Source organism: Oryctolagus cuniculus, chromosome 3 (genome assembly GCF_051225735.1).
Source record: "Oryctolagus cuniculus isolate XC-2025 breed Fujian yellow rabbit chromosome 3, ASM5122573v1, whole genome shotgun sequence".
Classification (NCBI taxonomy): Eukaryota; Metazoa; Chordata; class Mammalia; order Lagomorpha; family Leporidae; genus Oryctolagus; species Oryctolagus cuniculus.
Genome location: NC_142869.1, coordinates 83,718,410 through 83,745,886, shown reverse-complemented (window position 1 = coordinate 83,745,886; position 27,477 = coordinate 83,718,410). Strand labels below are relative to the sequence as shown.

The 27,477-nt window shown below is 39.0% G+C and overlaps 1 protein-coding gene across 4 annotated transcripts in view; it reads right to left on the bottom strand.

Annotated features, from left to right (window-relative positions):
• CCDC148 (coiled-coil domain containing 148) overlaps positions 1–27,477 on the bottom strand; it is a 314,500-nt gene that overhangs the window by 62,031 nt on the left and 224,992 nt on the right. For all 4 annotated transcript variants that reach the window (XM_051849517.3, XM_051849516.3, XM_051849521.3 and 1 more), the window contains one exon: positions 4,888–5,006. In XM_051849517.3, coding sequence (XP_051705477.3) covers positions 4,888–5,006 — 119 coding nt within the window. The remainder of the gene's footprint in view (positions 1–4,887; positions 5,007–27,477) is intronic.

The following is a 27,477-nucleotide window of genomic DNA, read 5'->3' as shown; positions in this document are numbered from 1 at the left end:
TGCAAACTGATGAAATCTTTACTTAATATATACTGAATTGATCTTCTGTATATAAAGAGAATTGAAAATGAATCTTGATGTGAATGGAATGGGAGAGGGAGCGGGAAATGGGAGGGGGTGAGTGGCGGGGAAATTAGGGGGGGAGCCATTGTAATCCATTAACTGTACTTTGAAAATTTATATTTACTAAATAAAAATTAAAAAATCATAATTGTACACTTATAGCAGGAAAATATGAAATTATTTTCCAATCAATTTTATTAAATGTTGAAAATACCAGTGTATGATAGCTCCCAATAAAGCATGCTGAATGTTTGCAAACTTTTCTGAAAAGGCATGGAAAGTGGGAAAGTAGTTTTGAATTCTATCAACAACTTTGCCTTTGGCAATCACCGAAATACCCACCAATTTTTGTTGGGATAACAAAAATGATAAGAATGCTACTTCCAAAATAGATAAAAGCAATATTTCGTATTGACCTGTAGAAATAATCTTAAAACTATAGGCCAGTAATTTTCTTAGAAGATAAGTGATTGGAAGTTCTAGTGGTTTTTTTTTTCAATCAGACAAGTTAAAAAAAAATTCTGCCATCTTCTGAGTCAAACTTCTTTGTCTTCCCTCAGACTGCAACCTCAGTGAAGTGAGCCACCAGTACACTGTACACTGTTCATCCTTATGTGAAAACACTCTTCACAGAGCCCACTGAAGGGAACTTATTATTGGCTTGTTGATCACCAATGTCTACCTGTCAAATAATTCCAAAACTTTCCCCAGGAAAAAATTAATTTTCTAAAAGACCTCAGAAAACCTAAAGCTTTAGAGCTATTCTGAAAGCATGTTCCTAGACTGGAGATTAAACCTGGTATATATGTCAACTCTCATTAAGAACACTTCAAAATATCAACAAGATTTAAAAATGAAATTTGATGTAAGAATAGCTGATATTTTTAAAAAGAACAATGAGTGAAAACTTGTTCTACATAGCAAAACAGAATAATTAAAACAGCATGATATCAATGTAGAAATATAAATATAGATCAGTTTCTACTTAAGTCCATATGGACTTAAAAGTATAATTAGAAACATACGTAATAAAGGTGGCATTTAAAATCATGGATGAGGATCACTTGTGAAATAAATGAGATAGATGACTGTCAATTTAGAACAATAAAATAGAAGTCTGATACTTAGCTCACAATCATTTATGAAAATAAATTCCAGATGGCTATAAAGTTAATTTTTAGAAGAAACATGAATTTTTTATTATGTAGTCTTATTTGCATGGATGCCATGTATTGCTTTGAAATTTGTGCATTACAAAACCGATGTCTGACCAGGGATATAAATGGAGCCTAATGTCTGGCTGCTTGCCAAGCTACATGCAGAGTTCAGAAGCCCTATCCCTAACTTGTGCACTTGCCTAGGTATTCTCTTCACTCTGCCACCAGAAGGGGGCACCTGTTTCTAACGGGCACAAAGAACTTCATAGTCCAGTATCAATTAAAAAATAAATACAAAACCATTCATATCCATATAAATACATTTTTTACACAAATATTTGCTTTGGACTGAATATGTTCCCTGGCTTTCCAGCCCCAAATTCGCATGCTGATGCCAAAATCCTCTGTGTGGTGGTATTTGGAGATATGGCCTTCGTGAGGGGATTAGTGCCATTAAAGATGCCACAGCTTGCTATTGCTCTCTGCCATGTTGACAACGTGGCAAGAAAGGCTTCCCTCTGCAAGCTGGGAGAAGAGTCCCACCAGAACCTGACCATGCTGGTACCCTTGAGCTTGAACTTCTAGCCTCTCAAACAGTGAGAGCATTGTTTAGTCCAACCAATCTATGATGATTTGCTATGGCAGTCTGAGGTGACTACTATAATGGCATTATACTGTAAAATGTATTGAGCTTTTCATTACTTTTTTTAACTTTTAGTTTATATCTGTGTGTTAAGCAAGTGATAATAACAGTAACATAATTTTTATAGGATATCCTCATTATTATATGCCATATTTAAACAACTTAAAAGTGCTTGAATATGTTGAATTGTTAGAGGAATCCATCTAAAAAATAACTGATAATAAGCATTCGTTAAATATAAGTGATTACTATGTTTCAGGACGCATGTTATAGTTAACATTTCATTTGATGCTTGCAACAATCCTGTGAAGTGTAGGTAAATTGCATATCTTCACTGAAAAGGTAAGGAAACTGAAGCACCAAGAGGTTGAATAGCTCATTCAAAGCACACATAACTAAAGGATGGAGCCAGGATTCCAGCATTAATCTAATTCTAGAGACTTCCCTCTTAATTTCAATGGCATGTTGAGAAATTAAAATAGGATATTAGGAAATTAGGGGATTAGTGGAAACTTTGGCAAAAACAATTTCAATAAAACAAAGAAAGTAAAAGGCATTGTAGAATATGGAAAGCGGAATTATAATTCAACAAAATGAATTGCTATAGCATTTTATTATCTTGAACCTTAAAAATTGCCAGTAATCAACCAATTTGATTTATAAAGATGGCATTTTCACATGGGTCAATCTCATGTCAGTTTGTGAATATTGTTTCAAAGAAACAATCTTAGAATTTAAAAAATAGAAAAGGAAATAAATGACATGTTTTCAAACTCAAGACTCTGTGTGTGTGTGTGTGTATTTGTGTGTGTGTATTTGTGTGTGTGTGTGTGTGTGTGTGTGAAAGATCTGGAAACTGTTTCATGCCTTCTGATAGGAAAAATGTGCTTTGGTTAAAATACCACACTTGAGTTTTGTGAATTACATTGCAGTAGTACAAAAAACTGTTTTAACTAGTCAACCAAATATATTAGTGCTAGAAAATTCATAAAGGAACATAGCTTTTGGTTATTTCCAGAAACAAAGGTACCAGCAATTTTTACCTGTTGAACTCCAACTCCATAAATTACAGAAGGAAGACTATGCCTCTGCATACAACATCATCAAACTTTTTTTCTGAAGCATTTCTCTAATTTATCCTGATATTTTAAAGGCCCCTTTCACTAATTCCTCTCTGGTATGCAAGTATTTGCTCCATTGTTTTACATTTACAATGTTTCAACAGAAGATCATAAACTGTTAAATGACCAAGGGTTTAAGGAAGAGTTAAAACTGAAACCCTGGTCTCCTGTCTCCTTGTCCTTAGTAGTTTTTATTATGTTGTAATAAGCCTATTTTTCCCTGTTATGTAATACAGACTAATCTGATTTTCCTTTTCTTTTTTACTGAAAAGTTCTGAATCAGCTCATCTTGATAATTACTGAGACAGGAAGCAAAAGACCAAAATGACTAATCAGAGAAGCTCCCTGGCTATGAGGAGTGAGTCTATTAGAAGCATGTGTCCTAATGCTGGGGCTCCACATCTGTTACATTATCTCCCATCCTTTCCAATTTCTGTGGCTCAGCAATAGTTTTAGATTGCTCAACCAGGCTTTTGACCACTGCCTTTGCCTTACCCTTCAGTGTCTGTTCGGTCTAGGGTTCTTACCTCCTTCTCTGCCTCTGAAGCATGGCATGGGTGTCTTCTGGTATCCACTTACATCTTCTACTTGTTTATCTGGTTTCTCATTGGCTGCTTGACCTCTTAACCTTGAGCCCTGTCTTTGGTTTTCTCAGTAAAAGACTATGCTGAACTCTAAAATCCTGAGTTGTGTAGAGAATAATGTGAGTTTACCCAAAAAATCCTTAGAAATGCTTAACATTTATCTGGAACTCTGGGTTCTCTCTGCGGTCTTGGTGACTGGAGGTTGAGATACCTGTCACATGGCACATAAATGACACTTCCCATCTACAAGTGAACCTCAAGTTTGATGATATATGCACGGCAAGTTCAATGATATATGCATGGGACACCCCATGTGTCTTGTGCCCATAGTGTTCTGTGGTGCCCTATGGTCAACTTCTCATCAAATTTCTGAGATATTCCCATGATCGGATTCCCATTGAGTCTTGGAAGAAGTCCAGTGGTTGACTTCCAGTTTTGGCTTGCCTGCCCCTCTCCTTGCCCCCCAAGTGGGATGTTTCCTGCTTTTCCAGTGACCATGAACTACCTCTGGCTTAACCCACCCAGTAACTTCTCCAGTATGCAGCTGGGCATAAACACAGTCTGTACAATGGAATATAAATCCAACCACGGAAAAGGGCTCCAATTCCATGTGAACCTTCCTTCAACCCCAGGTTGTTCTTTATAGTTCTCTTTATCCCTTTGTATAACAGGGATTTCCTGATAGTTTATGTTTCTTACACTTCTGTTCAAGTTACTATGTTGTTTGTCTTCTAGTGGATCCTGACTGATATATTAACTTGGAAAAATAATTTTAACTTCTCAATGGATTCCTATATCAAAGGAGACTGGGCTAGCTGATCTCAAATGTCCTTTCTGGCTTTAGAATTACATTATTCTAGGAAACTTGTTTTTTTTCATATATGGTATATACTCTAAAAATATTATATATACCACAGCACTGCACGATTATGAATCTTTATCTCCAAAGTCAGTCACAGTAAGTTGTAGGGTCTCCCTTCTTCTTGCAATAATGTCTTCCACCTCCTGGGTCAAAATATTAAATTACAGCAGCAGCCAGTATCCATGTCATGCATGCAGTGGCAACAGAATACTATAAATTCCTCTATGAGGGCTTTAATTATGATACTATCTAAGGAACAAAATGGAAAACTAGAGGTTCCTGGATGAATGAAGGTTTAAAATATATTATAGGAATAATTTTATCTCTTTGTGAATATAAATATTGAAAGGATACAGTAAGTGCAGAAAACTTCCCTGTGACACTGTTCATCCTAACACATTACCAAAGACTACATTTGCCACCTCCATTATCACATAATTTGAAGCTTTTCTTTTACCTCTCTTTGTCTTTTGCCGACTGTTCAGCGATTAATTTCTTCAGTTCCTCTAGACGCTGGAGATCTCTCATTTCCATTTCTTGCCACTTTTGTTCTTTCTTAGCCCAGTATTTTCTTATCTATTGTATAAATTTAACATAAAATTTAAAATAACTGATATGTAAAAATGAGGGAGAAAGCTATAATATTATCTATGACTTCATATAGCACAGATTGAATTTAAATGGCATTTGTTCTTTTTTTTCTTACTTGCCTATAACATACTGTCAACAGAAAAATAAAACATGAATGTACATGTCTTGAAAAACCTCATGGTTTAACAGCTTCCTAAGTGGAAATGTAACTTGTACTGAAATCTGAGGTTTTAATCTCTCGCTAAAATAATTGACTTTCAGGGAACCACAATAAAAGCCTCTTATTTTTGCTAAAGTATATGATCTACCTGTTACTTAAGAATATTTTTATACTTATGATAATACAGTCTTCAACAAATATAGCACTAAAACTATTTTTAATTTAAAAGCATGGGTTTATTTATGCTAATGGACAGCAGGATATTGAAAGCTCTGTGCATCTGGGGAAGCGGCAGGAGATGGGTGGGAGGAAGGAGGAAGAGAACAAATTAGCAGGGCTGTGGTGCATAGCTCTGACTTACACAGTGAAACAAAGGTCAAGCTTCTCAAGTACAAAAAGACGAAAGCATCTTTCATACTAGGCCTTTTTATACTTTATTCCTTTCTTTGGAAACAGAGGCAGAATGAAGAAACCAGAAGTACACATGTACTGTTTTTAGGGGACTGAAGCCATTATTCAGGACTTCCCAATGTGATGAGGCAAATTAAGTCAACTTTCAATTGAAAGAGGCCCATCACACCAATCTGCCCTGCCATGTTGAGTCTGGATTAATAGGCTGGATCCTGCTGACTACAAGCAGAGTACACCAGCATAGGGTCTGTTAGAGGCAGGGTTTGCCTCACCTGTAACGTGACATTTCCCCTCCTGAGATGGGGATATGAAAAGCCAAGTGCTTTCCTGGCTTGTCCTAGCAACATTGTCTCTGACTCCTAGGAGAATCAAAACATCCAAACACCATGGCCACAGCCGTAGCAACTCTGCAGCCACAATAGCAACATCTGCTCGATGTTTAATGAATAGCTGGATGACCTCAATGTGAAGTCATAGTCATTCCAGGGATGACTGAGTTTAGGAGAATAGAGATGGAGCTAAAACAATGAGAGCACCAAGGAAGGGGAGGGGGCAATGGAAAAGAGGAAATTGATGGACAAGGTGTATTCCGGAGTTCTAACTGATAATTACCAACAGATTCTATAAATACCATATCTGGAAGAGCGGACAATACAATCTACATCTGGGATTCTAAGAAATCTTAATTTTATTTTTGCATTGACTTTTACTCAAAGATTTTATTTGAGAAGTAGAGTTACAGACAGAGTGAGATACCGAGAGAAAGGTTTTCCATCCACTGGTTCACTCCCCAAATGTCTGCAATGGCCAAAGCTAGGCTGATCCGAAGCCAGGAGCCTCCTCTGGGTCTCCCATGTGAGTGCAGGGGCCCAAGCACCTGGACCATCTTCCACTGCTTTCCCAGGCCATCAGCAGGGAGCTTGATCAGAAGGGGAGCAACTGGGACCCAAAGTGGTGCCCATATGGGATACAAGTACCGCAAGTAGAGGCTTAGCCTACCACGCCACAGCACCAGCCCCAAGCTTTATGGATTTCATAATCAGAAAAAACAAAAGCTTTTTAAAACTAAGCTTGTAGAAAGGATAGATATGGAATTATTAAAGAACATTTTCCTCTGGGTTCTAACAGTCTAATAACATTTATCTACTCCCAGCACTGACCTCGGAGAGAAGTCAGTCATCCTTTTGCAGACCAATCCCAGGTTGCTGGCATTCTTGGATCTCTGACACCATTTGGTGAACTGCCCTGTACTACTCCTAGCAGTCTGTCACACTTGAGGCTTTTTGAACTCTCAGGACTTTATTTATTGCCACTTCTACAGTGTAAACTCCCCTCCTCCATCTCATCTGATATAGTCATTCCCAGTGCTTTTCACTGGCCCCCCTGGAGTCCATGTGTCATCCTACATAATACCACCTACACCCTTACCCTTCCAAACTCCACTTCCTTGTCCTCAATGAACCTCTCTTGAGTGAGGGGTCCTCATGTGTTGATGCCCCATGTACCACAGGTCTGCAGAATGATTTTGGCATTTTTCTCTGAATTGGAGCTTTGAGACCACTGCGATCCTTCTCCAGTATAATTCCCTCTCCATTTGATATTTATGTCACATGCTACCCATCTTTAGCACTGGCATATGTGGATTTTCAGGGTCTAAGTCTCAGCCTCTGGCAATACAGCGCCTTCTGCCTTCCTAGGCAGATTTAGCATCTCACTGGAACACCTTTCCAACGTCGTAGACTCACAGTCCCTTGAATTCCTCCAATCCAGGGACCCATTTCCTCCAGGATTCTGTTTTCATTGAAAACAGTTCCAACTCAAATCTTGAATTATAGCCAGACTGTTAGAACTGACCCTCCCCATCCAGTCATCTTCTGGGCTATGATCAGATAATGCTATTCCTCTGCAGTTCCATCACAATGCTTTGCTAATTATATACCCTTTCTCTCTCCCACTAGACAAGGGAAAATTGATTTATTTATCTTGGTACTTCTAAGGGCAACTAAAGTATCTAGAATGTGGCATGTGGTTAATAACCATTTGATTTATGACAATTGTAGGAATGGGTACCAAATTTATGACTTCAATGGCAGCCAGCATTTCTTTTAAGAATTCCTAGCCAATGCCTCTCACAGTGGTGTTCAAAAATCTGTTTATTATATTAAGCTCCATATCTTACTCTACTTCCTCCCTTTCATGGAAGAAAATGAAAGCTCTAAAGTACATTCCCTGATGTCTTCTCCCATCCAAAGAAGAGGTGTCCTTTCTTTCCAAGATCAGTATGTCACCTGGGCTGCAGACCCCATTTTCAATTCCATCCTCCATTCTCTCTCTCCTCTGTACCTTTGTCTAGGTTTTTTGCTGCTCCTTTTCCTCACATTGAATAAAACACAAATATCCTCTGCTAAAAATGCTTTTAAAGGCTTCTAGACCCTGAAGACCAGCATTTTAGCTAAGCATCTTAAAATATTTGTTCTCTATTTTTTTTTTAAGATTTATTTAGAGGCCAAAGCCATGGTGCAGTAGGTTAATCCTGTGCCTGTGGTGCTGGAATCCCATATGGGTGCCAGTTCTAGTCCTGGCTGCCCCTCTTCCAATATAGCTCTCAGCTGTGGCCTGGGAAAACTGTGGAGGATGGCCCAAGTCCTTGGGCCCCTCCATCCATGTGGGAGACCAGGAAGAAGCACCTGGCTCCTGGCTTCGGATTGGTGCAGCTCCGGCCATTGCGGCCATTTGGGGAGTAAACCAAAGGAGGGAAGACCTTTATCTCTGTCTTTCCCTCTCACTGTCTGTAACTCTAACTCTCAAATAAAATAAATAAAATCTTTCAAATAAATAAAAATCTTTTTTTTAAAAGTCAGAGTTACACAGAGAGAGGAGAGGCAGAAACAGAGGTCTTCTGTCTGATGGTTTACTCTCCAATTGGCTGCAATGGCCAGAACTTTGCTGATCCGAAGCCAGGAGCCAGGAGTTTCCTCTGGGTCTCCCACATGGGTGCAGGGGCCCAAGGACTTGGACCATCTTCTACTGCTTTCCCAGGCCACAGCAGAGAGCTGGATCAGACGTGGAGCAGCCGGGACTAGAACCGGCGACCATATGGGATGCCGGTGATTCAGGCCAGGGTGTTAACCCACTGCACCACTGCACCAGCCCCTTGTTCTCTATTTTTGAATTACCCATTTACTCCTCAGCATGGCATTCCTACCTATGTCTTGTACTTCAAATTCATTGCTTTCATTGGTGACTACCAAAGGCTCAAACATTTCTTTAAAACTTACTTTGCAGTTTCCATTTATTTCATTATATTAATCATTTACAATCTTAAAACACTACTATATCATTTATTTATTCAAATTTTTGAGCACATACTTAAAGCCAGATATGGTGCTCTGTGCTTGAAATATGGTACTTAGAAGGCCTCTGTCCCATGGAACTGGTACTTTATGGAAGGGAGATAGATGATAAACAGCTAAATAAACAGGATAGTACACGTTGTGTGAACTTCTAAGATGGAAACAACTAGGAAGATTTAAAAAAATTTAGGTAGAATTACTAGAAGTTTTATTTAAGGAACTTTAAAATAGTTCATTTGGATGAAGACCTGAAAGATGAGGAGATAGGTATGAGAAGAAGATGTGTGGGAAAAGATATCACATGTTTTTAACTGGATGGAAGGGGAAGCCAGTGCAGCAGCAGCCGGTGGTATGAGTTAAATAAGACAAAGGTGAGACTGGAGAGCTGTGTGGAGGCTAGATGATTATTACTGGGTTTAGTTCTAGAAACAAGAAAAAAACTATTGATAATTTTTAAATGAGTGAAAAGCAGAGGGAGGGAGAGACAATGAGAATGAAGGAAATGTCATTATATTCTTAGAATTCTATCTATGAACTACATTGGATCAGTTCCCCTTGTACAGGAAATAATTAAAGTGTCAGATGGTTTTGAAAGATGAAAAAGACCATAGGGACATACCATGACTTGCTTTTCTAAGATAGCTCTATTAAGCAGAGAATGGATAGTGAAGGAAGTAAAGAGAAATCAGGAGACCATGTAGGATAAAGTAAAGATTAAAAAAAAAAACTATCTGCAAATCACTTGATCAGGAAATTGAATGTTCAAAGTTAAGACATTCCTCTGAGTCACATAGGATTGCTCACTGACAAAGTGGATAGATATGGAGAATGGAAGAAAACAATCAGGCATGGTCATTAGGTTTTGTTTAAGCAACTGGCTGGATGGTGGCACCAGTAACAGGGATGGAATATTGGGAGAATAACAGGTTTGGAAGAGGTTTGGGAGCTCAGTTTTGATGCGGCCTAGAGATCTCTGAATGGAGACACCTAACAAACATCTGCTGGTGCAGCTGGGTGGCTCAGGGGAGAATTCGGTGCTGGAAGCCTGAATGGAAGAGCTATCTACTTAAAATGCTACTTGATGCCACAGAATTAAATGAGATCTCTAGGGGGAGAATGTAAATAGAGAGAAGATGTTCATGCTTACCTGCTTTTTGCACAGCTTTCCCTACTAGAATGACTTAATTTCCCTCCACCACCTGTCAAACCTATTCTGTCTTTAAGACCAGAACAAATGCCACCTGCTTCTTGAATTGTTTCCTGAACTCTCCAGGAAAAATCTTAGCTCCACTCTTGGGACATGGATAACTCTTCTATTACATGCCTTTCATAATCCTGCTTTGAATTCTTTGACTTTTTCATGAAATTCTCTCGCTGGACTGTTACTGGTGAATTTAAGTATTTGCCACATGCCTACAATGCTCTGCCCTGCCTTAATTCCCAGTGAATCCCTTCGTGGAAGACTGGGTTTTAGCATTGTTGTCTAAGCCTTTGTCCCTGGCCCTCTACTGCAGACATAGGTGGGTACACCCTCCAAGGTGGTACTAAGATTTCCTTTACATAGCATTCCCCATATTAGTCTGAATTATTTATCTTTCCATTCCTAATACTTTGTATCATACCTGACAAATAATAGGGTTTAATTGATTACTCTTAGGTGAGTGGCAGTTTCTTCTGTTCTCTGGTCTAAGAATAACAAATGTGTGGATGGAACCAGGCCAGTAGTTCTTATTTGCAGGATAGTAAATCTTGAACTAAATAATTCCTTATGGACAGTTCCATTCACTTTTCATCAGTTAATAGGAGCAGGAAGTGTGGATCAAGAATTGTTGGCTTTGCAAGACTCAAAGTCAAGGATAAGGGCATTTAACCAGTCTTTTGGGACCTTTGTTGAGACTTAGAACTTAAATGTACTGATCTCATCATGTATATACACACATATATATAATTATATATACATATATATCTCATCATGTATATATACATATATAATATATAAAATAATGTTATATATAATATTAAATATATTATAAAATATTTATTATATAATTATATTATTTTATATATCATATATGTACATATACATGATGAGATATATATTTATATATTATATAATTATAAATATACATATATAATCTCATCAGTATACTTATATACTGATATATATATATGTGTGTGTATATATATATATATACACGTACATATCAATTTAGACTTTTTGGGTGTTCTTCACAACATTGCAGTGATCAGGGATTACCAAGTCACTACAAAGGATAAGTTGAATTCAAAGTTTCTCTTGACTTCCACATGAGGTCTCCCCCACTGCCCCACTACACCAAAACCCTCTCATATTATTCTATCTCCTCTTATTACCACTGATATTGATTGAATGCAAGACGGTTACTTCCACAGTCTCACATTTTGTTCATTTTGTAAACTTAAGCCAGTATATGTTTAAATAAACAAACTACTCTTCCTGTAGACTTATGAGCCTAAACAGTGCTATCCAATGTTTTTAGGCTTGAGATAATTTTTGTATCCTACCTTCTGTAATCCTCTAAACAACTTGACATTAAAAATGCCACTAATGAGGCCGGCACTGTGACATAGCAGGTTAAGCTGTGGCCTGCTGTGCTGGCATCCCATATAGCACTGGTTCATGTCTCAGTTGCTCTACTTCCAATCCAGCTCCCACTAATGTGCCTGGGAAAACAGGAGAAGATGGCCCAAGTTCCTGGACCCCTGCCACTCACATGGGAGACCCAGAAAAAGCTCCTGACTTTGGCCGGGCCCAGCCCTGGCAGCTGCAGCCATTTGGGGAATGAACCAGCGGATGGAAGATTTCTCCCTCTAACTCTGACTTTCAAATCAATAAATAAATCTTTTTAAAATAAATCCACAAGTAAGAACAACACTTATATGAGAGTACATCAAAGTATAAAACACTTAGAAAAATACTACGAATCATTAAATTCAATATGAAATAAGAATTTCTTGTTTATAAATAGAAAGGAGAAAATCGAGACTAAGGCATTATAGTAGCAAACAACCATCCTCCAATTGCAAGCTATCTGCATGATATTGAATCTTTGAACAAATGGACTTTTATATGTTGCTCCCTGGTCGTTATCTCTAGGACTTTGATTTCTTCAGCAGGCGATTATAACACTTAACCAGAATTACAAAGATAAGAAACATGAAGTTCAAAATACCCAGTTTCATTCTCCATGAACCATTAAAAGAAAACATTTTTATTCCACTTCCTATATTCTACTTGATAGTTCCTTGCTACTAAAACAGCTCCCTTCTACTTTTGACCTGGAATATGCAATGCCATACAAAAAACCTGTGTCTTCTATAAAAATAACTGGACATCTTCATAGAAAAACTTTCTTTTGGGAAGCATTCTTTGGCCTAGTGGTCAAGATGTCAATTAAATGCATCCCACGTTGAAGTGCCTGGACTTGAGTTCCCAGTATGTTCCTGATTCCAGCCTCCTACTGAAGCACACCATGGGAGGCAGCAGGTGATGGCTTAAGTAGACGAATCCCTGACAGCCACGTGAGAGATCTGGGTTGGATTTCTGACTTCTACCTTCAGCCTGGCCCAACCCTGGCCGTTGTGGTCATTTGAGGAGTAAATCAGTAGATTGTAGCTCTTTTGGCCTTTCAAATGAACAAATATTACAATTTATTTTAAGAGTTATAAGATTAGTGATCCTATCTGCATCATGTAAAATGACTAGCAATTGAAGTTATGATTCCTCTTTCTATATCATCAGCTTGATAATCTTTCAGGCTATAATTTTTTACATCTGTGTGAATTTCCGGCAAGTAACAACATTTTTCATATTGTATGTTTATTTGTAACTAGTATCACACCTTGCAGAAGAGGGTGCAAGACCTACATTTGGTACAGTGGTCCAATTAAAAGGATCATAAAAATGTAGCATTGCATAAAATACCCTTCTTATATCAGCTCATAAAAATCTCAGAGCAGCTGCATAAACAATAATGATGCCAATTTTCAGAGAGCCAATGCACTAATCATGTTGGAGTGTGGAGGGGCAATTAATCCTAACAGTGCATGAGGACCTGGAAGTTCTCTAAGTGCAGTTGCTTGTGGGAGCCAGAGTCAAGATGTGCATAATTTTTTGCTAGCGACAGAACTAGTCACTCTTGCCCTCATAAACCTTTCAGCCAAGGTTATCACTTCTGTATTTCAGGGTAGTATGATCTCCATGTGCTTCAACCTAGGGCTGAATTTAGTTCCTGAATGAAAATTTGGCTTCAAAAATTATTTTGCAAGCATTCATTATAAAAAGATGAAAAAAAAATCACTACATCGGCAAGAAACCAAAGCTTACATGTTTTTGTTTTTGAAATAGAAAGTCAATTTTTTAGCATTATCCTGCCTGTAATGGATCCCCTTCTAGTCCACAATTCCACTAGTTAATATTTCAGCTCCTTGTCAGTGCCCTGAACTTGAACATTTTAGCCACCAATCTCCAAGCAGATAAATAAACTTAATCACCACCTGAAAGAACGGCAAATTTTATACTTGTTCTGAAGAATAAATGAGAAAAGGACTGGCAAAAGCTTTAAGAAATAAGTTTTGAAGGATTAAAAATCAGGGACACACACAAAGATTTTTGTGCAGGTATGCTCATCACAGCCTTAAAAGGATGAAATATTGGGAAACAATACAGCTATCACCCAAATCTGAGACTGATGAAACACAATGCAACTGCTAAAATTACACGGGAGGAAAAAATTACATGGAAAACATGAAAGTTACATTCATAAATGGGGGAGGAAATATAGATATCAGTTTAAAAATGTACTATGATTCTAGTTAAGTAAATGCCTCTATATCCATAGAAAATATTGAGGATTTTAGTAATAAAATTTTTTGTAGTGTTTTAGGATTTGGGTGACTTCTTGGTTATATTTGGAATGTTTCTATTCTCTAATCTAAAATAGTTTATAAAAGTATAGTTTCATTAGGTCTAGCCAAGACAATCAATACTTAGGAGGAGCATCTAATGGACATGGCTACTATTCATTACTGAAGCTTCCAAACCGTCAAGTTAAATGACAAGAATACCATAGATATTGCCTATATAACATTTTTTATAACCTTGCATGTGGCATCACTTTCACCTTCATAGATAAGTTTCACTGAACCATAATTTTAATTCTATTCCATAGGACTTAAAAAGTCTGATGCAGGGGAGGAGGCAAGAAGGCGGAATAGGAAGGGAGCACACTGATAGTCCGGGGAGAGATAGTTTAATAAAAGTGGAGATACTGCAGGTTCAAGGAAGAGTAGGGGAGGAAACAGCAGAAGAAACTCTTCCGGAACGCGTGATTCACAGCGGACCTGCATGGAGAGCGTGGGAGCCCACAGTTCGGGACACCAGCGGCAGACTCAACACACCAGCGCTGGAACGCGAGGTGAGCTGAACCTCAATAGCCCGAGACACCGGCAGGCAAGTGGAGAGAGGAGACTAGAGGGAACGACCCCCCCCCCCGGGGGGGGGGGAGTTCACCAGGCTAACTGGAAGAGAGAGAGAGAGAAAAAAAAAAGGTGACTGGTACGGACACGGGTTTCTCTCTCTCCGCTCACCTTTCAAGGGCGAGCAAGACAAAGAGCAGGCGCCATCTTGGACATACGTCATAAGCAGAGCGACCACAGGTCTGCACCGGCCCTGAGCCTAGCAGAAAAACCTGACTCTGGGCGGGGCGAATTAACAGGAGATTAGGACCTAGTAAATTTGTGGTGCTACTGAACTGAGACTGTGAAAAAAGAGACGGTGGGGGAGAGAACTCACGGAATTCACGTGAGCACTCTCCAGAGACGCTACAATTCCGTAACTTTGGCAACCCAGTGGGAGACTGAAGGAGAATTTGAGCCCACTCTGAGGGCCAAACAGATTCCCTGTGTGGTCCTTGGGAAAGAGCTTCCGATCTCTGGCTCCTGTCGGTATATTATTTGCCTGCTAACTACCTCCAACTTCGTTCAGCTGTGCAGAATTACTTCCCTTTTGAATCAAAAAAAAAGAAAGAGAGAGAGAGAGAGAGAGAGGTTTACCACGCCTAACCTGGGAGTGTCACCTTTGGCACACCAAACAGAGCTCTCAGGCCACATCCATCTCAAGCCCTAAGGCTCCATCAAAAACAGATAGTCCACTTAATCTAGAGTCATAGTATAACAAGAAAAAGCACCACAGTGAAGAAACCAAATATCTCCAATATGCCAAATAACAAATGCAAAAACCGAGGTAATAAAAACAAGGAAGTCACCATGACGCCCTCAAATGAAAAAGACACCCCAATTCAAGATTATGAAGATGATGACATAGAAGAAATGCAAGAAGCAGATCTCAAAAAATTGATAAGAACATTAAGAAGTTCTCAAAAACAAATTCTTGAACTACAGAAATCCTTAATGGACAAGATAGAAAATCTCGTGAAAATGAAATATTAAGGAGGAATCAAAATGAAACGAAACAACTAGTACAACAGGAAACTGTGATAGTGACTGAAGTGAAGAATTCAATAGATCAAATGAAAAACACAATAGAGAGCCTTACAAACAGAATTGGTGAAGCAGAAGAGAGAATTTCGGACTTAGAAGACAGAGAACAGGAAAGGATACAGTCAAACCAAAGAAAAGAAGAGGAAATTAGAAATCTAAAACATATTCTCGGGATTCATCAGGATACTATTAAAAAAACCAACATTCGGGTTTTAGGAGTTCCTGAAGGCATGGAGAAGGAGAAAGGATTAGAATGCCTTTTTAGAAGATATTAGCAGAAAATTTCCCAGGTTTGGAGAAGGACAGAGAAATCCTAGTACAGGAAGCTCACAGAACCCCTAATACACACGACCAAAAGAGATCCTCACCACGACACGTTGTAATTAAACTCTCCACAGTGAAACATAAAGAAAAGATCCTAAAATGTGCAAGAGATAAACGTCAGATTACTCTCAGAGGATCTACAATTAGACTCACAGCTGACTTCTCATCAGAAACCCTACAAGCTAGGAGGGAATGGCGAGACATAGCCCAGGTACTAAGAGAGAAAAACTGCCAGCCCAGAATATTATATCCTGCAAAGCTACCATTTGTGAATGAAGGTGAAATAAAGATTTTTCATAGCAAACAGAAATTGAAAGAATTTGTTGCCACTCGTCCAGCCCTGCAAAAGATGCTTAAAGATGTGTTACACACAGAAACAAAGAAACACGGTCATCAATATGAAAGAAGGTAAAGGAAGGAAACCAAGGAAGGAAAGCTCACAGCAAAAGATCACAGGGAATTCAAAGCATATATTAGAACTTATCTTTGGCAAATGGCAGGGCAAAGTTACCACTTATCATTAGTCACATTGAACGTGAATGGCCTGAACTGTCCAGTTAAAAGACACCGATTGGCTGATTGGGTTAAGGAACAAAACCCATCTATTTGCTGCTTACAAGAAACACATCTTTCCAACAAAGATCCATACAGACTGAAAGTGAAAGGCTGGAAAAAGATATACCATGACAACAGAAATGAAAAAAGAGCGGGCGTAGCCATCTTAATATCAGACAACATAAACTTTACCACAAAAACCGTTAAGAGAGACAAAGAGGGACACTACATAATGATTAAGGGATCAATTCAACAGGAAGATATAACAATTATCAATGTAAATGCACCTAACTACAGGGCACCGGTTTATCTAAAAGATTTGTTAATGGACTTAAAGGGAGACTTAGACCCCAATACAATAGTACTGGGGGACTTCAATACTCCACTCTCAGAAATAGACAGATCAATAGGACAGAAGATCAACAAGGATACAGTAGATTTAAACGACATTATAGCCCAAATGGATCTAACAGATATATACAGAACTTTCAATCCTACAGCTAAAGATTTTACATTGTTCTCAGCAGTACATGGAACCTTCTCTAGGATTGACCACATACTAGGCCATAAAGCAAGTCTCAGCAAATTCAAAACAATTATAATCATACCATGCAGCTTCTCAGACCATAAAGGAATGAAGTTGGAAATTAGCAACTCAGGAATCCCTAGAGCATACGCAAACACATGGAGATTGAACAACATGCTCCTGAATGAACAATGGGTCATAGAAGAAATTAAAAGAGAAATCAAAAACTTTCTGGAAGTAAATGAGGATAACAGCACAACATACCAAAACTTATGGGACGCAGCAAAAGCAGTGTTAAGAGGAAAGTTTATATCAATAGGTGCCTACATCAAGAAATTGGAAAGGCACCAAATAGATGAGCTTTCACTGCATCTCAAGGATCTAGAAAATCTACAGCAAACCAGACCCAAATCTAGCAGGAGAAGAGAAATAATTAAAATCAGAGAAGAAATCAACAGGATTGAATCAAGGAAAACATTCCAAAAAATCATCCAAACGAGGAGCTGGTTTATTGAAAAAATAAACAAAATTGACACCCCATTGGCCCAACTAACTAAAAAAAGAAGAGAAAAGACCCAAATCAATAAAATCAGAGATGAAAAAGGAAACGTAACAACAGACACCACAGAAATAAAAAGAATCATCAGAAATTACTACAAGGACTTATATGCCAGTGAACAGGGAAACCTATCAGAAATGGATAGATTCCTGGACACATGCAACCTACCTAAATTGAACCAGGAAGACATAGAAAACCTAAACAGACCCATAACTGAGACAGAAATTGAAACAGTAATAAAGGCCCTCCCAACAAAGAAAAGCCCAGGACCAGATGGATTCACTGCTGAATTCTACCAGACATTTAAAGAAGAACTAACTCCAATTCTTCTCAAACTATTCAGAACAATCGAAGAAGAGGGAATCTTCCCAAATTCTTTCTATGAAGCCAGCATCACCTTAATTCCTAAGCCGGAAAAAGATGCAGCACTGAAAGAGAATTACAGAGCAGTATCCCTGATGAATATAGATGCAAAAATCCTCAATAAAATTCTCGCCAATAGAATGCAACAACACATCAGAAAGATCATCCACCCAGACCAAGTGGGATTTACCCCTGGTATGCAGGGATGGTTTAATGTGTGCAAGACAATCAATGTGATACACCACATTAACAGACTGCAGAAGAAAAACCATATGATTATCTCAATAGATGCCGAGAAAGCATTTGATAAAATACAACACCCGTTCATGATGAAAACTCTAAGCAAACTGGGTTTGGAAGGAACATTCCTCAATACAATCAAAGCAATCTATGAAAAACCCACAGCCAACATCCTATTGAATGGGGAAAAGTTGGAAGCATTTCCACTGAGATCTGGGACCAGACAGGGATGTCCACTCTCACCACTGCTATTCAATATAGTTCTGGAGGTTCTAGCCAGAGCTATTAGGCAAGAAAAAGAAATGAAAGGGATACAAATTGGGAAGGAAGAACTCAAACTATCCCTCTTTGAAGATGACATGATTCTTTATTTAGGGGACCCAAAGAACTCTACTAAGAGACTATTGGAACTCATAGAAGATTTTGGCAAAATAGCAGGGTATAAAATCAATGCACAAAAATCAACAGCCTTTGTATACACAGACAATGCCATGGCTGAGGAAGAACTTCTAAGATCAATCCCATTCACAATAGCTACAAAAACAATCAAATACCTTGGAATAAACTTAACCAAGGACGTTAAAGATCTCTACAATGAGAATTACAAAACCTTAAAGAAAGAAATAGAAGAGGATACCAAGAAATGGGAAAATCTTCCATGCTCATGGATTGGAAGAATCAACATCATCAAAATGTCCATTCTCCCAAAAGCAATTTATAGATTCAATGCAATACCAATCAAGATACTGAAGACCTTCTTCTCAGATCTGGAAAAATTGGTGCTGAAATTTATATGAAGGCACAAGAGACCTCGAATAGCTAAAGCAATCTTGTACAACAAAAACAAAGCCGGAGGCATCACAATACCAGATTTCAGGACATACTACAGGGCAATTGTAATCAAAACAGCATGGTACTGGTACAGAAACAGATGGATAGACCAATGGAACAGAATTGAAACACCAGAAATCAACCCAAACATCTACAGCCAACTTATATTTGATCAAGGATCTAAAACTAATTCCTGGAGCAAGGACAGTCTATTCTATAAATGTTGCTGGGAAAATTGGATTTCCACGTGCAGAATCATGAAGCAAGACCCCTACCTTACACAAAAATCCACTCAACGTGGATTAAAGACCTAAATCTACGACCTGACACCATCAACTTACTAGAGAACATTGGAGAAACCCTTCAAGATATTGGCACATGCAAGGAATTTCTGGAAAAGACCCGGGAGGCACAGGCAGTCAAAGCCAAAATCAACTATTGGGATTGCATCAAATTGAGAAGTGTCTGTACTGCAAAAGAAACAGTCAGGAGAGTGAAGAGACAACCGACAGAATGGGAAAAAATATTTGCAAACTATGCAACAGATAAAGGGTTAATAACCACAATCTACAAAGAGATCAAGAAACTCCACAAAAACAAAACCAACAACCCACTTAAGAGATGGGCCAAGGACTTCAATAGACATTTTTCAAAAGAGGAAATCCAAATGGCCAACAGGCACATGAAAAATGTTCAAGGTCATTAGCAATCAGGGAAATGCAAATCAAAACCACAATGAGGTTTCACCTCACCCCGGTTAGAATGGCTCACATTCAGAAATCTACCAACAACAGATGCTGGCGAGGATGTGGGGAAAAAGGGACACTAACCCACTGTTGGTGGGACTGCAAACTGGTCAAGCCACTATGGAAGTCAGTCTGGAGATTCCTCAGAAACCTGAAGATAACCCTACCGTTCGACCCAGCCATCCCACTCCTTGGAATTTACCCAAAGGAATTTAAATTGGCAAACAAAAAAGAGGTCTGCACCCTAATGTTTATTGCAGCTCAATTCACAATAGCTAAGACCTGGAACCGACCTAAATGCCCATCAACGGTAGACTGGATAAAGAAATTATGGGACATGTACTCTTTAGAATATTATACCACAGTAAGAAGCAACGAAATCCAGTCATTTGCAACAAAATGGAGGAATCTGGAACACATCATGCTGAGTGAAATAAGCCAGTCCCAAAGGGACAAATACCATATGTTCTCCCTGATCGGTGACAACTGACTGAACACCAAGAGGGAAACCTGTTGGAGTGAGGTGGACACTATGGGAAACAGTGACTTGATCAGCATAGCCCTGACTGTTAATGAACAACTTAATACATTATCTCCCTTAGTAGTTTTTTTGTCTGTTCTACTTAATATGACAGGTTTAATTCTGTAATTAATACACAGTTATTCTTAAGTGTTGAAAATTAACTGAAATGTGATCCCTGTTAAACATAAGAGTGGGAATAAGAGAGGGAAGAGATATATAATTTGGGACATGCTCAAGCTGACTTGCCCCAAATGGTAGAGTTAGAAACATACCAGGGGATTCCAATTCAATCCCATCAAGGTGGCATGTACCAATGCCATCTCACTAGTCCAAGTGATCAATTTCAGTTCACAATTGATCATAATGAAAGGACTAAGAGTCAAAGGGAGCACATAAACAAGTCTAGTACCTGCTAACACTAACCGATAGAATAAATAAAGGGGAGAGTGATCCAACATGGGAAGTGAGATACTCAGCAGACTCATAGAATGGCAGATGTCCTAAATAGCACTCTGGCCTCAGAATCAGCCCTAAAGGCATTCGGATCTGGCTGAAGAGTGCATGAGAGTATTTCAGGCATGGAAAGCCAAGACACTCTGGCAAAAGATCTCTGTGAGTGAGATCCCAGTGGAAAGAACAGGTCATCAAAGAAGGAGGTACCTTTCTCTGAAGGGAGGAGAGAACCTCCACTTTGACTATGACCTTGTCTAAACAAGATAAGAATCGGAGAACTTAGAGGGCTTCCATAGCCTTGGAAACTCATGACTGGAGCATAGGGAGATTACTGATGCCATAGACAGGAGTGTCAATTGGTAAAGTCAACAACAGGAGTCACTGTGCACTTACTCCTCATGTAGGATCTCTGTCCTTAATGTGCTGTGCATTGAGATTTAATGCTATAACAAGTACTCAAACAATATATTTCACTTTGTGTTTCTATGGGGGTGCAAACTGTTGAAATCTTTACTTAATGCATACTAAATTGATCCTCTGTAAAAAAAAAAAAAAAAAAGAAAGAAAGAAAAGAAATTATCAACTCCCAACTTGACTCTCACTGGGATTAAACATGACAATAGGTCTGATCTGATTTCATCATCATTTAAAAAAATCATCTATTATTTTTCACTTTATGTTTCTGTGTGGGAACAAACTGTTGAAATCCTTACTTAATGTATACTAAGCTGATCTTCTGAATATTAAGATAATCGAAAATGAATCTTGATGTGAATGGAAGGGGAGAGGGAGTGGGAAAGGGGAGGGTTGTGTGTGGGAGGGACGGTATGGGGGGGAAGCCATTGTAATCCATAAATCATACTTTGAAAATTTATATTCATTAAATAAAAGTTAAAAAAAAAGACCAAGATGACGTAGACTAAAGAAAAAAATAAGTCTGATGCAATATAACATGCTATCTGTTGAGCAGGTTGCCTTCCCCCTTCCACACATGCTGCCAGCTCCTATGCTGGGATGTCTACTGTTAGCAGGTAAGAAACAAATGCTTTCCTTTGGCCTTAGCTAAGTTCAGTTACAACACCCTTCTTTAGTCTTAATTTTTGGTCTAATTCTCTAACTGGTTTTTCTATTCTAACGATTCCTAATAGGAAATAGATGGCATAATCAAAATTAGGCTAACTCGTGGCCGGCGCCGCAGCTCACTAGGCTAATCCTCCGCCTAGCGGCGCCGGCACACTGGGTTCTAGTCCCGGTCGGGGGCGCCGGATTCTGTCCCAGTTGCCCCTCTTCCAGGCCAGCGCTCTGCTGTGGCCAGGGAGTGCAGTGGAGGATGGCCCAAGTGCTTGGGCCCTGCACCCGCATGGGAGACCAGGAGAAGTACCTGGCTCCTGCCTTCGGATCAGCGCGGTGCACCGGCCGCAGTGCGCCAGCTGTGGCGGCCATTGGAGGGTGAACCAACGGCAAAAGGAAGACCTTTCTCTCTGTCTCTCTCTCTCACTATCCACTCTGCCTGCCTATATATATATATATATATATATATATATATATATTAGGCTAAATCAATAAAGTGTATACGGGGACAATTGACAAAGGAGAGTTGGAATGTAAGGGACCATGCAGTGCCAGGAGACCTTCCTACCTGTAGACAAGACAGAGAAAGCTGGGTGGGGAAGGCTTCTTGGCAGTACGTGAGCCCATTGGTGAAGGACTCATATGATCTACACAGCTCCTCAGGGGAAAGAACTGAGGGAATATCTCTCCTATCCTCAGTCTCTTCCCTCACCCTAACTCTTTTGTTCCACTTGGCTGAAACCAGCCGGAAGATTGTAAACCAAGGGAGCCACATAGGAAAACTCTTCAGACCACAGAGCAGAGAGGATGCCTAGCTACCCCCCAAGGAAAGATGCCCAGCACAATAGTACTGATGCCTTTAATTACAAATTGTTTGGAAGTTGATGTTGCCTACCTGAATAAATAAATAACATTAATCCCTTTTAGGCAGTATTCATTTTTTTTTTTTTTTGACAGGCAGAGTTAGTGTGAGAGAGAGACAGAAAAGTCTTCCTTCCATTGTTTCAGTCCCCAAATGGCTGCTACCGCCGGCATGCTGCACCGATCTGAAGCCAGGAGCTACGTGCCTCCTCCTGGTCTCCCATGCAGATGCAGGGCCCAAGCACTTGGGCCACAGCAGAGAGCTAGACTGGAAGAAGAGCAACTGGGACAGAATCCGGCGCCCCAACTGGAACTAGAACCAAGGGTGCCAGTGCCGCAGGCAGAGGATTAGCCTAGTGAGCCACGTGCCAGCTGGCAGTATTCATTTTGCCACTGATGTGAACACTTTTCTTTAGCCGTGCTGCCTATTCAAAATGGTCATAAGCTGTTTCCTGCTCTGATGTAGTTTTATGTCCTCAAAACAGGATGAGCCAGGAAAGTCTTCTAGCATGAACACATTAGTTATCTCCCTCTTAATTGAAATGTCAGGTGGATTAAAAAATAACGGTCATGTTGTCTTTAGAAAGGCCGATTTTCAGTATGGACATTGAAATATTACATAATGATTGTGTCATGTGTTGGTATTGCTGAAATGAATTTGTCTGTAATCTTGTTTAATTTCTCTTCACTAGTCATTAAGAAGGGAGTATGTATCCTGAGGATGTTGTACTTCAAAATCTGAGGTGTAGGGGAGAGTAAAAAGTGAAAAGTAATCAAACCTCAGAGTTAGTCAATCATGAATTCTAAGAGTTGAGGTGATTTTTGTAATCGCTTAATCCAAACACCTAATTTTACAACTGAAGAGGCAATATCTCACAAAGCCTACCTAACTTACCCAAGGTCACCTATTTTATACATCCTCCTAGTTACCTCAACATCAAAGTATAGACTTATACAGCTCATTCATTAAATTCATTCATTCAGCCAATATCTTTTGAGTGTTGTGTACCAGGTACTGAGGATTAGGCAACGGAAAAAGACAAATTCTCCCTTCTCACGGGGCTTACCCTCTGGGGAAAAGTAAAGATCGCCAATAAATAAGTGGATATCAAGGGGTAACAAATGCTAAGAAAAATATGCAGCATAAATAGTGAAAGGGACAAGAGAATGTCATTTCAAGTTTGGTCATCAAAGATGCTATCTCCAGGATGACATTTGCATGGGATTCTGAAAGTGTAGGAGTGAGCTGTGCAGACACTTGGAAGATAACTGTTTTAGGCAGAGGGGAAAAAAGCCTATGAGGACAGGTGCTCAGGTGCTCCCAGGAACAACAGCTCCCCAGATAGGACAGACTTAGGGGGCAAAGAGGTGAGATATGGGATCCAAGCGGTATTGGTGCAGAGGATGGAAGTAGATCTTGCAGTGACCTGTATGTTAGTTAGGACTTTGGATTTTCGTTGGAGTTGGATGGGAAGTCATTAATGTGTTTTCAGCAGAAAAGCAATGTGATCTGAAATAAGTCTTAGAATGTTCAGTCTGGCTGCTGTGTGGAAAACAGATTGAAGGGGAAGTGTAGAAATGGAAAGAGAAAAGAGAAGTTAGAAGATTAGAAGCCTACTAACAGCCTTCACCATATTTTGAAGGTAGGGACTTCTATGCATGCTAACAGGTAAAGGCAGAAAGGGAGAAAAATATGAATCAAAGCCAATGCCTAGGCTTTCAGCCTAACTACTGGGAGAATGGTTTTACATTTGTTGAAAATGAACACTAGAAAAAATAGGTTTGGATGAAAAAGCAGGAATGTAATTTGGACATATTTGATTTGAGGTAGTAAGATGAGTTTGGAGTTCAAGAGAGTCATCTAAGCCAGAGATTCTTCGTATCAGCCAGAATGGAAGTGGTATATAAAGTTATACTGGATTAGTTGATCACCTACAAAGTATACATAGAGGACTGAATTACCAGGCACTGCAAAGCTTAGAAGATGGAATGATGGAGTTGGCATAGGGGATTAAGCTGCCACCTGTGACACTAATCCCAGCTGTTCTACTTCGGATCCAGCTCCCTGCTAATGCATCTGGAAAAACATCAGAGGATGGTCCAAGTACCTTGGCTCCTGCAACCAAGCGGCAGACCCAGTAGAAACTCCTGGCTTCAATCTGGCTGAGCCCTGGCTGTTGTGGCCATTTGGAGAGTGAACCAGCAGATGGAAGATTTGTCTCTTCTCTGTCAATCTGTCTTTCAAATAAATATTTTTTTTAAAAAGATGGAGTGAATTAATACACAGTTATTCTTAAGTGTTGAAATTTAACTGAAATGTGATCCCTGTTAAACATAAGAGTAGGAATAAGAGAGGGAAGAGATGTACAATTTGGGACATGCTCAAGCTGACTTGCCCCAAATGGTAGAGTTAGAAACATATCAGGGGACTCCAATTTAATCCCATCAAGGTGGCATGTACCAATGCCATCTCACCAGTCCAAGTGATCAATTTCAGTTCACAATTGATCATAATGAAAGGACTAAGAGTCAAAGGAAGCACATAAACAAGTCTAGTACCTGCTAATACTAACTGATAGAATAAATAAAGGGGAGAGTGATCCAACATGGGAAGTGAGATACTCAGCAGACTCATAGAATGGTGGATGTCCTAAACAGCACTCTGGCCTCAGAATCAGCCCTAAAGGCATTCAGATCTGGCTGAAAAGCCCATGAGAGTATTTCAGGCATGGAAAGCCAAGACACTCTGGCAAAAAAAAAAAAAAAAAAAAAAAAAAAAAAAAAAAAAAAAAAAAACAACTAAATGAAAGATATCTGTGAGTGAGATCCCAGTGGAAAGAACAGGTCTTCAAAGAAGGAGGTACCTTTCTCTGAAGGGAGGAGAGAACCTCCACTTTGACTATGACCTTGTCTAAACAAGATAAGAGTCGGTGAACTCAAAAGGCTTCCATAGCCTTGGAAACTCATGACTGGTGCATAGGGAGATTACTGATGCCATAGACAGGAGTGTCAATTGGTAAAGTCAACAACAGGAGTCACTGTGCACTTACTCTTCATGTAGGATCTCTGTCCTTGATGTGCTGTACATTGAGACTTAATGCTATAATGAGTACTCAAACAGTATATTTAGCTTTGTGTTTCTATGGGGGTGCAAACTGTTGAAATCTTTACTTAATGTATACTAAACTGATCTTCTGTAAAAAAAAAAAAAAAGAAAAAGAAATTATCAATTCCCAACTTGACTCTCACTGGGATTAAACATGACAATAGGTCTGATCTGATTTCATCATCATTTAAAAAATCATCTATTATTTTTCACTTTATGTTTCTGTGTGGGAGCAAACTGTTGAAATCTTTACTTAATGTATGCTAAACTGATCTTCTGTATATAAAGAGAAACGAAAATGAATCTTGATGTGAATGGAAGGGGAGAGGGAGTGGGAAAGGGGAGGGATGCGGGTGGGAGAGACGATATGGGGGGGAAGCCATTGTAATCCATAAGCTGTACTTTGGAAATTTATATTCATTAAATAAAAGTTAAAAAAAATAAAAAAAAGATGGAGTGATAATCCATCACTCACATCAAGTGATAACTTGATCCATTCAAGTTACTGAGCAGATACCAGTGTAATAGAACAAAGAGAATGACTTACTAGACTTTGAGTGAATCAAGTTTTCTGAAGAGGCAGAGATTAACTCCATTATAATCAAGTAAAGGGAGGACTAAGACTTGACCACTGGAATTAGTAACATGGAGGTCAGTGATACCTTGGGAAATGCAGTGTGGCTGGACTGGAAAGATATATTGTTTCAAGACTGAACAAGCAAAGAGAAGTTGGAGACAGTTTTTTTCCCCTATGGAATGGTGGGATTTCCTGAAGGGGAGCATGTTATCAAGGAAGAATATCTGTTAGATGGAAGTCATTTATGGCATATCTGCAGGTTAATGGAAAGACCTAGACAAAGGGAAAATTGTGCTGGAAGAGAGGTTGAGCCAAGCTGGAGTAAGATTCAGGGCACAAATGGATGATCTGGCATTAGACAGGGATACAGATACCTCAACTATTGCAAGACAAGAGCATGTTACAGTAATGAGTACAGATCTGATAGGTTAGTAGATTTGAAATTGGAAAACTGGGAATTCTTTTATGAAATAGATATTGCTAGGTTTAAATCACATCAGAATTGTGAAGACTTTCTTCAATATATTCAAATAAATGACACAAGAAGCAATGTAGGAGTTTCTGATCTGCTCATAACACATCTTATACTTGATAATCAACTTTGATCAAGTTATAATTTTTTTCTAGGGAAGTATTTAGCCACAGTAGCTCACTAATTTGGTGAGAAAAGTCCTGGGAGAATATAAAGTATATAGAGAAAAGCACAGTGAGCTATGTGTACCCTTAGAACATGAGAAGTTCTTCTAATAAGTGGACAAGTAGTATTAAAGAGTCCTAAAATTATCCGTTATATAGCCACTGAACAGTGATGAGTAAATTGGCAAAAAAAGACTAAAGCCATGAAAATGACTCTAAGGCAAATAGTTTGAGGTTTTTTCAAAATTGACTTTATCACAATATTGACCACAACAGTAACTACTATGTAGCCCATCATAGCACGGTATTTAAAATAATGAACTGTGGAGTTAGATTGCCCGGGTTCAAAACATAATTGTACCATTGAATGGCTATGTGACCTTGGAGAAATTATGTAACTTCTCTGTGTCTCAGTTTCTTCACTTATAAAACAAAGGTCATATTAGCATCTACCCCTTAAGGTTGATAAGATTAAATGAAGACAGAACAGTGCCTTGCACATAGCAAACACTGTTTAGGTATCTGTTAATTAAATCATTATGAAGAAAATCAAATCATCATAATAAGACCTAGCCAGAAAAGATAGCCAAAATTTGACACCTGGAGTTAATTTTTAAGATT